This window comes from Sus scrofa, chromosome 1, assembly GCF_000003025.6.
Source record: "Sus scrofa isolate TJ Tabasco breed Duroc chromosome 1, Sscrofa11.1, whole genome shotgun sequence".
NCBI classification, from domain to species: Eukaryota; Metazoa; Chordata; class Mammalia; order Artiodactyla; family Suidae; genus Sus; species Sus scrofa.
Window position 1 is genome coordinate 256,822,911 of NC_010443.5, and position 16,757 is coordinate 256,839,667.

Below are 16,757 nucleotides of genomic sequence, written 5' to 3' on the forward strand. Positions count from 1 at the left end.
AGAGAAAGCACATGGGTCCTGGGGCTCTTGCTATTAAATTGGTGTGGTGTGCTAAATTCCACCAGTGTGGTCACTTCTACCTGAGTTAAACTTTCAACGCTATTTACAATCCACATACCTCACAGGGCTGCTTGTCACTAATTCTTGCTCTTGATCAGAGTTCTCTATGCCTTCCGCAGACAGCTTCCTAGTTATCTCTCCAAGATTAATAGCATTATGCACATTGTCTATTAGGAGAGAAAAAAAGAGACCCTACTATATATCGTGCCGGGTGCGTTACAGTTGTTATCACAACTCAATTCTCACAATAACCCCACAGGAACAGACTATCATTTACCCCATTTTGTGGATGGGAGCACTAAGGTTCACACATCAAAGTACTCACCTAAGGGTAATAGTTGTTGAATGGTGGCAGATTCAGGTTCAAACTTACTTGGGCCCAGACCACAGCCCCAGCATGTTGGGGCCAATTAACTTTACGCACCTGTTGAACCTTTTCCTCAGGTTGTGTGAAGACAATGGAAAGCAATAGTAATGGGGTGACTCGGTGAAGGCCCAGGACCTAGGGTTCGGGAAGGGGTACACATACGAGCAACTCAGAACAAGGCATGGCATGTGGCAATTCTGTAGACTGGATGTGTTCTCCCCAAATTCATATGTTGGACCCTAAACCCCAGTGTGACAGTATTTAAGGGCGGGGCCTTTAAGAGATGATGAGGTCATGAGGATGGAACCTTCACCAATGGGACTCAGGCTCCCAGGAAGGAGACCCCAGAGGGGTTCCTCTCCTTTTCCACCACGTGAAGACCCAGCAGGAAGATGGCTGCCGGTGAACTCACCAGCTCTCACTGGACACCAAATCGGCTGAGGCCTTGATCTTGGACTTCCCAGCCTCCAGAAACTGTGAAAAACAAATTTGTATTGTTTATAAGTTACCTAGTCTATGGTGGTCTGTTCTACCATAACTAAGACGGGCAAGTACTCAATGGATGGTGACTACTGCTGTCATCCTCTTATTGGAAACGATGCTTATTCTTCTGTGAATACACTCTGTTTAGGAGAAGAGTCATCCACACTGCAGTGGAAATTTATTCATCTAAAGTCCACTGACACACGTGCACAAATGTAAATCCAATAATAATTAAACTTCTTAAATAGAGCACCTTTGAGCTTAGACTGTTGGAAGGTGAGCCGATCTTTAGGCACCAAGAGTTGTTTGGAAGAATCTCCTGCTTTGTTACTCTGTGTGGATTATTAGAGGCCTGGGGGTGGGGGGAAAACACTCAGCATGTAGATCATCAGGAAGGGATTGTGGGTCTCATTAGCACTCTCTAAGACTGAAAAGTAGGCTTATTTTCAACTCTTTTATTTTTCTGATATTCACTATTCCCCTCTGAATTTCCACAGTACCCCCACCCCACTCCTCAATAGCTGTCATCCCTGTTATGAAATTATGAGAACCTGACTTACACCCCATCTCCTTGAGCAAGCTAGCTTCTCTGAACTACTGCCAGGAAGTTAAGGACTTACACAGCCTCTTCTACTCATTACCCTCCCAGGTAACAGGGTGGAAACAGTGCGACTGCCATTTAAAAGCAGAGGTAGTGATGGCAGTTTTCCCCATTACCTCAGGATCCAAACTGCCCTCTCTTCTGGAAAATGACAGTGGCCATCCTCTTCTGCCTTCTCCGGTCCAACACTCTGGAGTGGGAACTGCTTTTCTTTTTCTTTTTTTTTTTTCCTTCTACTTTTTCTTTTTTGGTCTTTTAAGGGCCGCATCTGAGACTTATGGAAGTTCCCAGGCTAGGGGTCGAATCGGAGCTGTAGCTGCTGGCCTACAACGCAGCCACAGTGACACGGGATCTGAGCTGTGTCTGTGACCTACACCGCAGCTTACAGCAAGGCCAGATACTTAACCCACTGAGCAAAGCCAAGGATCGAACCCCCATCCTCATGGATACTAGTCGGGTTCGTCAACCACTAAGCTACGTCAGGAACTCCAGGGAATGGTTTTTCTTAAAGAGCAAGTTGACTCCTCTTATAATGTTCTGCAGGGGCTCTCAGTTCCTCCAAACACCATCCAATGTTTTGTTCAAGGCTTCCAAGGCTCAGCCTAGCTCCCAGACTTACCTCTTACTTCTTCCTACTTCCAGCTCTTGTCTCAAGGAAAGTGCTTTCAGTCTTTGAGTGAGTTACGGTTTCTATTATCTCTGGGATATTGTTCATGGTGTCCGACCTGTCTGGAGCAAATCCCACCGCTACCCCATCTCTGGGGCAAAAGCATCACTATTTCAAGAAAGCATTTCCAAACCCCTCCACTTTGTCTTATGACCCAGCAATGAGTTCAGGGAACCTCCGTTCTTCCCCTACCACAGCCTCACATAACTGGTTGCTTCTCTATAATTTCCATTGGACTATATGCTCCCTGAGGACAGGGAGCCTCTCTGTCTGTAGTGGCATGCCCAGGGCTTCCTGGTATGTAGCAGACAATCAATAAATATTTGTTGCGTGAATAAACAGAGGTTCCCCCATCAGTAAGAAACACCACCCAAGCAGAAAGAGAGACAATAGGAATTTTTAATGCATGGAAATTCCTGCAGGGACTCTGTGTGGACCCACAGGTATAGCAGGAAGAGGCAGGGGTCCTGCAAACTCTAACACGTCTGGAAAAAAAAAGTCCTAAAGACCCAAGCTTCCTCACTGCAACAATCTTCTGGGCCTCCTTCCTGATGCTGAAGAGGTCCAGTTGTCTCTCCATAGGTCTCCTCCCGGGGTCCACAGCAGGAGGGAAGCTGAGTGTGGCAGGAGGAAGGAAGAAGAGGAAAGGCCGCTTGGTCTCCACCTGAAAGCTCCTGCCTCGGGATTGACCGTCATCCATAAGAAAAAGTTTAAAAAGGAGAGACTTTGATCGAGTCAATGACATCTTAGAAAAAATAAAAGATGGGGAAAATGAATAATTCCAGTGGTTACAAAGTTCTCTGTCGGCTATCCACAAGAGAAAGAGTTTGCTTTGGCCTTGCTGGCAAGCCTCATCTGCCAGGCCCATCCTCAGCTATTCCCCAGCCCACCCAGGCCCCAGGAGCCACGAGAGCACTGCTCCCCCTCCCACGGAGAGTCTCTGTGTTCACGGAGGGTAGCGCCCTCCCTCACCGGCCCTTGGACTCCCCATACGTGTTGCGGGCCATGGACACCATCTTCTCCTCGCACGTGATTTTGGTGTCCTTGAGGATGCTGTACCACACCATACCCGCAGGCCGGACCTCCTCGCTGCGGCAGAAAAGGTAGGGCACGGTGTCCACGCGGCTCTGAATGTGGGCGCTTCGCAGGAGGCTGGAACAGTGGCTGCTCACCCTCTCCAGCCGCCGCAGGATCAGGTGGGCCTTCCTGGAAGAGGGAGGAGACAGCGATGAAGGAAGAAGCCCAGATCAAGGATGAGGCCTTTGCAGTGGCGAGTGAAGGTCAACAGACAGATGAGGACTTCCTGTCCCAACAATTTCCCCACCATGCCCGACCTGAATGTGGCCTTTCGTGCACCTGTTCAAAAATTACCTTGGAACTTGACTTCTTCAACTGTGTAATGAGTGAAAAGCAAAAGGGAGGTGTAACCTTTAACCTAACAATGTCATTTCTAAGATACAAGAGTTATAAGATAGGGGCTTAGGACTCTGACCAAGTGGAAATTATGATAACTCTTGCATAATAACTAAAATGTATTGATACAATGTGTTAGACACTGGGGAAGTACTTTCAACACATTTAAAAAATTGTGTTTAATCTTCAGAAGAGCCCTGAAAGTTTGCTCTTTCCACGCATATTCAATAGGTATGGAGCCCAAGCTTGAGAGAAATGGCATTGCTTGGCCAAGGTCAAACATCAAGCTGACCACTAGAGGTGGGCAGGTGGATTTGGCCTGAACATCCACCAAGTCCCTCTCTGTCTGCTTTCTTACATTTCTCATTCTCTCATACTCTTTTCTCACAGTCAGAAGAAGGCCTTGCCCTCTGTGCTTTTATATTATCAAAAGTCTTTATTTATTTTTTTAGGGCTGCACCTGTGGCATATTGAGGTTCCCAGGCTAGAAGTCCAATTGGAGCTACAGCTGCTGGCCTATGCCACAGCCACAGCAACACGGGATCTGAGCCTTGTCTGTGACCAACACCACAGCTCACGGCAATGCCAGATCCTTAACCTGCTGATCGAGGCCAGGGATTGAACCCACAACCTCATGGTTCATAGTCGGATTTGTTTCTGCTGCACCACGACAGGAACTCCAAAAGCCTTTATTTTTTTAATTTACTTTTTAAACTAAAGTATAGTTGATTTGCAGTGTTGTGATGATTCTTTCTGTACAGCAAAGCTTCTCAATATTATCATCCATTATGCTCCCTGTACTGTACAGCAGGACCTCATGGCTCATCCATTCTAAATGTAATAGTGTACATCTAGTAACTCCAACTCCCAAGTCCATCCCACTCCCTCCCCCCTTTATATCTATATCCCCAAATCAGAACTTCTCTCACTTTTCATCTCTCTTAAAATAGTGATGGTGACCTTCCCTTCATAAGGTGGTTGTGGGATTAACTAAGAGGGGTGCCCAGAGGCTGACACCTGGTAAGCGTCCCAATAAATAATAGCTTCTATTGTAGGAAATGTACAATGCCCCAGGGTCAAGGTCACTCTGAACATGTCCCAGCATGAATCACCCCGTACTGTGGTGACCATCTTTTGGGATTTATTTGGAGCTTTTTATACAACATGAGATAGAGGATGCTTGAGCAGACCTGACAACCGCATCGAAAATTAAAGCAAGTATCTTTGAGACCACTTCATTTCTCAACAAGGGCACTGTTGACATGTGGGCTGGATAACACTTTGCTGTGGGGACAGTCTTGCAGAAAATGCAGCAGCATCCCCGGCCTCTGCCTACAAGGTATCATAGCATCAGCAGCCCTGGGCATGACATTAAAATTGTCTCCAGAATCCCCCCATTCGAAAACTGATGGCTTAGTTGGATCTAAGCTCATTAAATATGTGGAAACGAGGCTTAGCAAGGAAAATGAACATCCTTTTCCTGGGTCACAGCATAGTTGGCTTTGCTGTCCAGGTGTGGCATCTACATGGGATCCACTCTTCTCTCCAGCTCAGGATCCTTAAGCTGTCTGGAAATGCTGGGGGAGCTGCAGGAGAGGCTCTCTCCTGCTGTCCTCTCTGTGCCCTTGGGAGACCCCAGAGGGAGGGCATTTTACGACAGCAGACCCCACCAATGGGAGACCGTGTTAGGCACCTGAGTGGCGGCAGTTAAAGGGCTGGTCTTATGAGTGTAGGTTTTGTGGGTGCAATTTATGAGGTGCCTTTCAAAAAGTCCTCTTTGTATAGTTCACCACTTGGGTGGAATATTTCCTGAGGTGCCAAGAATTCACAGCTTCATAATCACACCCAGGTTGCCACTCGACCCGTGGTTCCCTCACCTCTGGCAGGCACCTCCCAGGAGGAGCCTGAGGAGCTGACTCTCTGCTCCCCCATGCCAGTGCTTGCTCTGTTTCTTAACAGCTCTGTGACTTTGGGAACTTTACCCATTTCCTCCCTTGATAAACAGGGTGCTGGTGAAGTTAAAGGAGATAACGTCACTGGTTGTTCCTCTACTGAGCATTTGCTATATGGCAGAGCTCTCGAGTCAGTAGGAAAGACAGATACATGGAAAACTGCAACACAGGTGGCAAAAGCAACGATACAGAGAGGTGTGGGAGCAGTGGGAAGGAGAGGACAGTGCCGAGGTAGGATTGGGAAATCCAAGAAGGCTTCCTGGAGAAGGGGAACTTGTGCTCAGCCTCATGAATGAGTAGGGTCCGGGTAAAGAAGAGGATGAAGGCATAATAAGAGGTGAAGGTAAAGGCATAGGGAGAAGGGATAGAGCAGAAGTTCTGGGCGTTCATGGTGAGATTCAGTGTACAAGTTGGCTTGCAGTGGGAAATTGGAGAAGTGGCAGGAGCCGGGCCACTGGAGCAGCCCAGGGACTGGGCCTTGGTTGTACAGAGTAATGGTGCACAGCACAGTCTCTAGAGCCTGAATACTCAGGTTCAAACCCCACCGTGGCCACTTACTAGCTCTGAGAAATTGAGGAAATTGTTTAACCAGTTTCCTTACCCTTAAAAGGGGAATGATTACTGTATCCACCACAAAGATTGTTTTAAAAATCAAAAGTTATTGAGCAATTTATAACAAGCCCTCAATAAAAGGTATCTGTGACTACTGTCTGGAGGGTAAGTGCGGAGTTATTCGAGAGTTTTAAGCAACAAAGAAACAGATTCTTTCAGAGACAAACTACACTTCTGGCTGCCCTGAGGAGAAATGAACTGAGGGAGGGCAAGAGTAGCAGCAGGAAACCAGGTACTGACAAAAGACGCCCCACCCACCCAAGGTGTTCCATGGTTCTTGCCATTGTACCAACAGATGCTGGTTTGCTTTTTATCTTGCTTTAAAAAAAACACTCATTCTTTCCTTATTTACAATAAGGGATTAACATTTGCCCACCTCATAGAGTTGAAGTGAGGATTAAATAAGTTAATACATGTAAAACTCTTAGAAAAAAGTGTTTGGCACATAGTAAGCCCCTGATACATGTCAGAAAGTATCACTACCACCACCATCATCAGTATTTGTGTATTGGTTTAAGCTTTGAGCACTTATGTAAGTTGGTGGCAAGAGACAGACAGACGTAATAATAGCCTCTGATTTAGGGGCAGAGTTCTAGGTTGTAGAATATGCTGGGTGCTATTGGAATATATGAAGTGGACACCCAGTAATTAATTGGGGGCGGGGCTCAGAGACATTTTCCCAGGGGATATAACATCTGATCTACAGATGTTATGTCACTGATGAAACAAAACTTTCAGGAAGATGGAAGACAAGACGGAGGAAATAGCCCATCCAAAGTCTGACTGAAGAGAGCATAAAGCAGCAGTGTTTTGAAATGGTTAGTACAGAGAAGTGGTGAGAGACCAGTCAGGTTGGTAGAGATCTAGATGCTTCTGAGCCATGGTCAAGTATTGTACTTGGGAGGGCGATGGAGAGTCACTGTCTGATCTAGACAGTCACAAAAATAAGCCAAAATACCAGATGGGGTTGGGAAGAACAAGCCGTCCAACATGACCAAATGCTTTGTTTCCCAAGGCCCAGCCATTTTCAAAGACAGAATCTTGGAACTCAATCCTTTGTATGGATGGGGAAACTAAGCTTTGAAATGAGAAAATAATTTACCTAAAGGAGCAACGTAAGTTAATAACAAAGGTAATTGTCCGAAGTGTATAGAGAGCCAAGATGAAATATTTGGCTCTGGAATTCCAGATTCAAATCCCAGTTCTTTCTTTTTAAGGGCATGCCTGTGGCATATGGAAGCTCCCAGGACTAAGGGTTGAATCAGAGCTGCAGTTGCTGACCCACGCCACTGCCACAGCAACACTGGATCTGAGCCACATCTGTGACCTATGCCACAGCTTGTGGCAAGGCCAGATCCTTCACCCACTGAGAGAGGCTAGGGAATGAACCTGCATCCTCACAGACACTATGTCAGGTTCTTAACCTGCTGAGCCACGATAGAAAATCCTATATCCCAGTTCTATTACTTAGTTAGCTATGTGGATCATCGGGAAGTTCTTTGACGCTACTAACTATTAGTTACTGCATCAGTAAAATGGGAATAATAACAGTGCTTTTGGAAAGAAGAGATCTTCTGGGTAATTTGCTTAGTTTAGTTTGCAGTAAATGTTGGCCAAGATTCAAAGTAGAATATTACAGTATAGAAAGGACACAGGCTCCAGAGCCCATTAGGGCACGTCACTGCTTCTCCATGAGCCTCAGACTCCTCATCTGTAAAGTGTGGGTAGAGATGCTTATTTTGTAGGGCTGCTGTTAGGCTGGAATGAAATCACTGGATGGGCATCCAACACAGGAATGTCCATATAACAGGCATTAAACCAATGTCAGTTTGCCTAACTGAGCCCTGCCCTTTCTCCACAGTACATTGCCTTAGCATGTTGGTTTGCACTGAGACAACAAAGGCAGGGAAACTCAGGAGGGGGAGCCATGAATAGAAGGCTTGGAGGTGCTCAGAGGCTAAGAGAGGAGGAGGGGGAGTGAGAGACCAAAGGCTGGGTAATAAATTGTAGGCAATAGAGATCCATAAATCAAAGGCCCTAATCTTTGCCTGCAGGGGGAAATCACCGGTCAGAGTGACCACTTTACTCAAATACCGGAAAGGAAGTCTTCCTCACTGGAGACAGGACCCAGGCCCGCTGGAAGACGAAGCCAGAGGTGAAGGAGGGACAGCACGCATGAATATTTCATTGTATCAGCAGGTGAGATTTAGACAGGGATGGCCTGTGAAGGAGCTGGTGGCTGGCCTCGGATGCCACTTCTTCCAGGAGCCTAGGCCCTTTGACTGACCGTTCTTCTCCCAGCACCATTTCCCAGTCTGCTGTGGACACAGTTATGGGACAGAGACCCACTTTCTAAGGGGGCTGTGGAATGGAGGAAAAGAGGAGAGGCAGCAAGGAAACCTTCCCATTGGCCTCCTTCCTTCTCAAGTGGAGCTTAAACGTGTCTGCGTTAGCTGATCTCAAGCTAAATGAGAGTCAAGGGCATAACGTGGTTGTGAAAACCTGGAACACGAGATCTAGAAGTAGAGAGAGTGGATGAAGAGAAGCAATGACTTCCATGCATGCTGCTCTTGTCAGGCCACACCTGGAAAACCCGTCACTTCTGGTAAGGGGGACACATGTACACAACAGCCAGATCCTGATGCTAAAGGTTGTCTCAAGAGCAAGTCTCCTGCAGAAGGACTAAAAGCAGGAATCAAGTGTGCCAACGAAGGGGGGATTTAGGAAAAAAGCTATGCTGTTCTAATAACTGAAGACAAGAGAGGAACACCCTGAGGGTCAGGGATGATAATGAGTACATGGGATTGAGGACTTACTATGTGCCAGAAACCTATGCAACATCATCTTAAGTAGAATCCTCATCATAATTCTAGAGCACACTTCAGTCCCAGTCTTTAGGTGGTAAAATAACCCTCAGGCTGGTCAGGTGGTTTGGCCAAGGTTAAAAGAGTGTGAGAACAGCATCTCAGATCTCTGCTGCCAGGCACCTAAGCATTGGAGACAAACACGGGAAAACTAACAGAAGGCATTTTTTTTTTTCTCAATGCAAAACAAAAAACAAAAACCTTGAAATGAAGTCCTCTTAATATAGATAGGGTCCTTCTCTATCTCCAATGGGTTTCCCTTCACTAGAGGTGAGCGAATCAAGCCTTGTCTTATAAAAGAGTCTGTCTTAGTCTGGTTAGGCTGCTATAACAAAATCCCACAGACTAGGTAGCTTATAAAAGCAACAGGAATAAAATTCTCAGAGTCCTGGAGTCGGGGAAGTGTGGGATCTTGACACCAGAAGATTCAATGTGGTGACTGGCAAAGGCCCCACTTCCTGGTTTGTAGATGGCATTTTTGTACCATGTCCTCACGTGGCGAAAGGGACAAAGGCTCTCTGAGGCCCATTTATTTATTTACTAATTTATTTATTTTTGTCTTTTTAGGGCCTTACCTGTGGCATATGGAAGTACGCAGGCTAGGGGTTGAATCAGAGCTGCAGCTGCTGGCCTACGCCACAGCCATAGCAATGCCAGATCCGAGACATGTCTGTGACCTACACCGCAACTCACAGCAACACCGGATTCTTAACCCACCGAGTGAGGCCAGGGGTCGAACCTACATCCTCACGGATACAATCAGATACGTTTCCCCTGAGCCACAACAGGAATTCATGGGGCCTCTTTTATAAGAGCACTAATCCTATTCATTGGGCTCCATCTCCACGACTTAATCAGTTCCTAAAGGCCCCCCTCCATCTAATGACATCACTTTGCAATATACAAATTTGGGAGAGACATGAACATTCAGAGGAGAGCAGAATCTAAGGTTAGTGGGAGTTGAAATAGATTTTTGGTGCTTTTGTTCGTGTTTAATTTAAGAGGAATTTGGGGTTGATTCACAGAGAAATACCATCTGATGAGTAGTTCACAAGAGAACCTGCTGTGACAGCTGTCACAGCATCGAGTTCCTGAGATGAGAGGACCGCATTCACTGAGGTTCTATTCATGCTTCAAAGCCACGCTAAAATTTCCTCTTCAGGAAGTCTTCCGGATCTTCCCAGATATCACGAGTCACACGTTCCTCTTTGTGGTTGAAGCATTTCATTTCTCTGTTGAGATCCGTATTACATCATCTGTCAGTTATGTATATACCTTGGGATGCAATGTATTATAATAGTTTGAGGTCAGGAAACAATATTTTGAACCTGAACGCTAACACTTATTACCTGTGTAACTTTGAATGATTTACTTAACTCCACTGATTTTCTGTTGCTTCATCTTCAAAATTATTTTTTTAGGAGATGAAGTGAGAGACAAATGACTTGGCCCATAAAAGATGCACAACTAACATTTCCCACCTACTTCCTGGATGGTGTATAGGACACTTGGGGTCTAGCTCCTGACTGTGTAAGAAAAAGAGATTAATAATTTTTAGTCCTGGAGTTCCCTTTGTGGCACAGTGGTTAACAAATCTGACCAGGAACCATGAGGTTGTGGGTTCGATCCCTGGCCTTGCTCAGTGGGTTAAAGATCCGGCGTTGCCATGAGCTGTGGTGTAGGTCACAGACATGGCTCAGATCCCGCGTTGCTGTGGCTCTTGTGTAGACCGGTGGCTACAGCTCCAATTAGACCCCTACCCTGGAAACCTCCATATGCCGTGGGAAGCAGCCCTAGAAAAGGCAAAAAGACAATAATAATAATAATTTTTAGTCCTTAGTTTTCAAGATATAGCCATTCTCTAGCAGAGGCTGATAAAGGGAATGAAATGGCCCATGAGCATCATGCGGACCTAAGGAGGTAATCAGGCAGGTGGGCAAAATGTTTATACAGAATTTTAAAATTATATATATATATAAAATAGCAAAGAAGTTGGAAGAAATCTAGTTGGTCTTTAACAGAGGACTAAGTTAATGTGTGAGACAGTCATATAATTTCATGACAAGAGGACCCTTCAAAAAGACAACATATTTGCAGATGCATCCATAGGAAAATATTTGTATATGTGCTATTATGTATAAATAGGCAGGAAATAGAACACACTGTATGCATTTGTTCAACATGGCAGAGCTGATGGAAATGGAGCTATGGTCTGAAGATGTTGATGTGTATCACTAAGGCTTATCAGTTTACCTACCCATACACACATTTTCGTCACATCCATATCTATATCTGGAGAAGTATGTGCATACTGTTAACAACTGTATCTTTGGGTGAGGATTAAGGGTTCAGAGGAGCAACATTTTTGCTTTCCACTTTATTTATATATAAATAAATAAACAGATATATATATCTGTCTCATCTGCATGTTACAGAATGAACAAGAATTACTTCTAGGACAAAATACATAGAGTCATTTCCATTTTGAAGCATGCACACATACACATATATTTTAAAGCTGGTGCGATGCATGTGTGCAATGAAGCCACGGTTTTATGGCTTCCCAGTGGGTTCACTGGGGTTAATTTTAGAGTAAATCCATATCAAATTTAGCCTCAAGACCAGCTACACTAAACAGAAAACCAAAATCTCAGGTACCACCATCTGAATATATTTACTCAGCATCAGGTTTGGAATATGATTTGTGGAAGTTCCCATCATGGCTCAGTGGAAACAAATCTGACTAGCATCCATAAGGATACAGGTTGCTCAGTGGGTTAAGGATCCAGCATTGCTGTGACAATATTTACATTTGGCTTTGTCTCCTACTCATTTTCTCCTAAGAAACCATGAGACATTCCCAAGAATTCATGCCTAAACTGATGGTAATAATGACTTAGTCTCAATGAACCCAAAGCTATTTCAGTTTGGAACTGACAGAAACTTCAAGATAACTCTCTATGTTGCTATGTTATCAGTGGGGAGAACGTCCTATGGGACATTTGTTCAAAGTCATAGTGTGTCTCGTTTGTATGCATACATGCGAAGAAATCATCAGTTATAAGAGATGCCCCTAATTTAATGATAGCCTTTCAGAAAAAGAAAGAATACAAGACCTGACATGTACATCTATTGTGTACAAGCCATCCTAATTTCAGAAATGTCAAAATATGTGGAAAAAAATTAAAAGTACATCTGAGGAGTTCCTATTGTGTCCCAGAAAAAATAAATCTGACTGGGAACCACGAGGTTGCGGGTTTGATCCTTGGCCTTGCTCAGTGGGTTAAGGATCTGGTGTTGCCATGAACTGCGGTGTAGGTCACAGCTGCATCTTCAGTTAGACCCCTAGCCTGGGAACCTCCATATGCTGTGGGTGCATCCCTAAAAAGACAAAAAGACAGACAGACAGACAGACACACACACACACACACACACACACACAGTGCATCTGAGATGAAAGGAATATGCCTCAAGAAGCCTAAGTTTGCTCTTGTTCCTAATGTTCTAGAAATCCTGAGAGAGTGAATTCAAGATATCCAGGGAAAGAGCTAACCTAATCTTGGACTGAAGAATCTGCAGTGACATCCCAGGCTTGACTATTTCCACTAAGAACAAAGCAGCAGCAGTTCATGGCACATGCTAATCCTTTTCAGATGGGAAAAATTTCATTGTCTGGCTACACTGAGAAAGATCCCAGGATGCACCAAGCCTTGGATGATTTTTGCAATCTTTCAGCAATGTCTACCACAGAAGCAAGAGGGGCTAACACCATTTCTGATGTAGATATATCAATTCCAGTGAAACAACATCTCTTCAAGTGCTTGCTCTCTTCTCCCAACTCTGTCATTTAAGTCAAACATTAACAGAGGATTGAGAGGCTCAAGAGTGGTCAAAGATATTCTGACTGGAGCAAATTCTGGTCCCTGGCCACCTATAAGCATGGTTTTTCAAGTCTCCTAATAGGAGACATGCATGGCTGGGACAGCTGGGTGTTAGCAGGTCTTCTCTGAGCAGCTGTTTGCTGTCATCTGTGGTTGCCATGGGAACTGGGCTCTAAAGGACATTGGCCTGATTGATTTATTAGGTAGCAGTAAGAGTCGCCCTTTTGTCACTAAGTTTTATGGGGGTATGTGACCACAGAGCCACGGAGGAGTAGAGAACATTTTTGGGTTTGGTGATTATGGGGCAACAAAATCCAAACAGAGCTCATTCCATGACATCAGCCCTCAGTGTGCTTTTGGTAAAAGTTCTTATTACTCCAGCCACCTAGGTTCCCGAGAAATAAGCCGTGCTGGGCTGTAGGTGAAAGGATACTCATGGTGTCTCTTCTCTGTTCTCCATGACCTTCAGGGCTTGCTGGTCCCTCAGCCTCAAAGCTTTTAGGTTCTTTGGAGTCCAGCCCTTTTATGCTGCAAATGAGGCTGAGAATGGAGCTGAAACATGTCCAAGGTTACATAGCAAGTGGGTGGCAAGGCTTGGGCTTGAAACCAAGACTCCTAGTTCCAAGGCAGTGCCTTGTTCTCTTTCCTTTACACTCTGATGTCCGCACACTTGCTCACCCTTGAGACGCATGGTACATTTACTCACCCTGGTTCTCTGTTCAAAACCTTCACCCAGCTTTTGGAAGAAAGAACAACGCGTGAACAGGGCTTGTAAGAGCCATCATGATCTGACCTCTGCTGAACTCTTCAGCTTTTTCTTTTTCTTCTCACCCTAAACTCTCTTCCCCAAGGAGATTTGTCCTTCTCTTATTCCACCCTCTCTCACCTTTTCTCTGGTGCTTCCTTCTAAGAGAACTCTCTTCTTCTTCCACCTGAAGGACTCTATGCTGTGAGTATGCCATAAAGCATCAGTTTACCTTCTTCTCCAGGAATTCTTCCTTCAGCTCTGGAGTAGCTTCACCTACAGCTGCCTTTGGAACCTTGTCACGCAAGAGTATGCTTTTTAAACTAGCAACATTGGCATCACCTGAGACCTTGTTAGAAATGCAGAATCTCAAGTCCATCCCAGACTACTGAGTTGATTTGAATTGTAAGGCCCCAGATCATTCTCCTGTATATTAAAGTTTGATAAGCACTGTCCTAAAATATACTTCCCATTCTCTTTTTATAGCATGTTCTCATGACATATTTTACTGCCACTGCCTGATGACCAGTCTTTTTCTTGCCAGATGCTGAGCCTGTAAAGGCAAGAACTGTCTCCTTCATCCATATGTTTCCAGCCCACAGCACAGGGCCTGGCACATAGTAGACACATTAAATGAATCAATGAATCAGTAAATTAATGAAGTGAGGGTCTCCTCAAGTCTCTTAATATTTGCAAGGATGATGCATTTTTTTAATACTATTTTTTAAGCTAGAAAAACCTTGGAGTTTGTGGAATGCAGTTGTTTCCAATTGTGATCTATAGATCCTTGATAGCTCAGGTAGACTGCAGGGACCCTTGGGATTAGACCAGGGAGTTGAAGAGGAGACTCAGAAAGGGGGTGCTCCAGACCACCCACTCTAGCTTCCACCAGAACAACTCTGCAGTAATCTGGTCCACCCATCTACTCATCCCATTATGCAATTATTCAGTAAGCAAGGGATGGCTTAGCACCTACTGACAAGAGTGAAGAGGACACAAAAGATCACTAGGTATACATCAACAGATATCATAATGGGGAAGAGGGACACCCAAGCAATATAGGACACCAAAACTAGCAGATATGACACAGAAAATTAAAATATGAGGGTATGATAGTGTATGGGTAGACATTTTAGAGGACTCTCTAAGGAAGTGGCATTCTAGCTAAGACCAGGGGTTCTTCGTAAGATTTATTCAGAAAACAAATTTTCACTGCTGAAAACAAGTATTACTAAATTTTATCGATGAACAGACTGAGGACCAGAGAGGGCCAGAGCCCAAGGTTGCACAGTGAGTTTATTGCCAGTGCCAGGATGGATTAGGATGCAGCTGCCTTGATTCCTGCTGATGCCAGAATGGGACATCAGATAAATCTTGTATTCTCTCTAGAGACTGGAAAGACCCAGAGGAGAAGGAAGTTGCATGACAGGTAGAGGTTGGTGGACAGTGGCTGGTGACTAGTTGGCTGGAGGTGAGCAGGTTATCACAGTTCATTACTGAGTGGGTTGTTCTACCTCTCTGGGTGGCCAGAATGCCTTTTTAGAAGGTTTATGTCCTGGAAGGTCATAAAGGATCCCAGATTATAGAGTGAAGCTCTTGTTTAGCTTCCACCCAAACTTCCTGAGCCCTAAGGGAAAGCCTAGTGAAGCGAAAGTCCTGTCCCCACCCATGGGCAAGAAGGCAGTGGAATGACTCAACGTGGCACCGGGGGCTTTCATCTGGGGCTCTGTGCTTCTGCCTGTCTGCTCTCTTTTAGCTTTTATCTCAAGAACATTCCTTTCATGTAGCAGGGAGAAAGTTACAATCCAGGACCCAACAGGATAGATAAGGCCCATCCCAAGGAAAGATCCCTTTTGGTCTTCAACCAAGCTCTCATCTCAACCCTCAAGGACCTCAGATTCTTGGAGGTTATTGCAAGTGTTCTAAGGGCTCAGGGTGAAAGCTCAGGGCAGAACCAGACTCCAGAGCAAACTCTGTGCACCTCTGGGCAGCTTGTGTGATCCCCTGACACCTCTGATTCCTTTTCATCCATAAAATGTGGAGGATACCCTACTTTATCTAGTCCATGGGGTGATTGTAAAGCTATGTAAAGCAGAGCAGGGTGCTCACCAAGTATTTCAAGAACTCGTGCAACTGTCTCCAGTGCCACTGATACTACTCCCGCCCAGAGCCTGTGCGTGCTCTCCTGGATTAGTGACACAGCGGCCTCTGGAGCCACCCCACCTCCCTCCCTCCATCCCTCCGGTCTTGACTCCTCCAGTCCAGGCTTCTAACTGCAGTTGGAGGGATCTTTTTCCCTTGAAGATCTGATAATCTCTCTCCCCTGTGAAAAACACTTGAAAAGCTTCCCACTGCCCTCAAGAGATAATCCAAACTCTTTAACCCTACTTAAAGGGCATTCGGAACTGGCCCCTGTTGACCTCTCTTTTCTTATCTCTTACTGCTCCTGTGGTCACACACTTTGCTCCAAGTACACAGAAATTCTTTCAGTTCCTCTACACAGTGTTTACCAACGTGTGGAAGGAGTTCCCCTGGGGCAGGAGAAAGGATTTTAGGTGGTATCCAAGAAGATCACAGACCCAGTATGAAACAACAGTGAATCACACTGGGGAGAAGCCTTTAAATTCCCTTTTCCATTCCCTTCCCCTCCTCCAGATTATTTCAAGAAAGAAAGTTTTAGTTTGGGACTGTCTTAAATACTTCTCTAACACTTGCTAATCTCCCCCTCTAAAGGGAAAGCCTCAGGACTCTGCTAGGATTGAACTACATTGTCTTTTGGTTTTATTTTTCTTCCATTACACTGCATGCTGAAGTTTCATTTTCTATTAAAAGTAGATGGTGTTAGTTTTCCCTGGATGAAATGATACACTGTTTCATCTCAAATATATTTTCAATAAGAGGCAAGCCGAAGGAAGAAATACCAAATAGATAAAACATGTGGTGTGGTGATATGGCAAAAATCAGAGGCGGAAGGCAAATGATCAAAATTTGAGAGGAAAAACCCATTCTATGCGTATTATCTCCTCTGAACATTTCACAGGCAAGTTCCTTGGCCCCAAACCCTCCAGTCCTACTCTGCCTTCATGCTCCTGACCCTAACTCACACTTTGGG

At 45.1% G+C, this 16,757-nt stretch overlaps 1 protein-coding gene across 8 annotated transcripts in view; it reads right to left on the reverse strand.

Moving 5' to 3' along the window:
- ASTN2 (astrotactin 2) overlaps nucleotides 2,556-16,757 on the reverse strand; it is a 915,211-nt gene continuing 901,009 nt past the window's right edge. For 5 of the 8 annotated variants that reach the window (XM_021074494.1, XM_021074505.1, XM_021074522.1 and 2 more), the window contains one exon: nucleotides 2,560-3,384. In XM_021074494.1, coding sequence (XP_020930153.1) covers nucleotides 3,147-3,384 — 238 coding nt within the window. In that variant the 3' untranslated portion in view covers nucleotides 2,560-3,146. Of the gene's footprint in view, nucleotides 3,385-12,388; nucleotides 15,201-16,757 lie in introns of those variants that run through there. The other 3 variants (XM_021074502.1, XM_021074486.1, XM_021074507.1) reach the window with 2 other exon arrangements.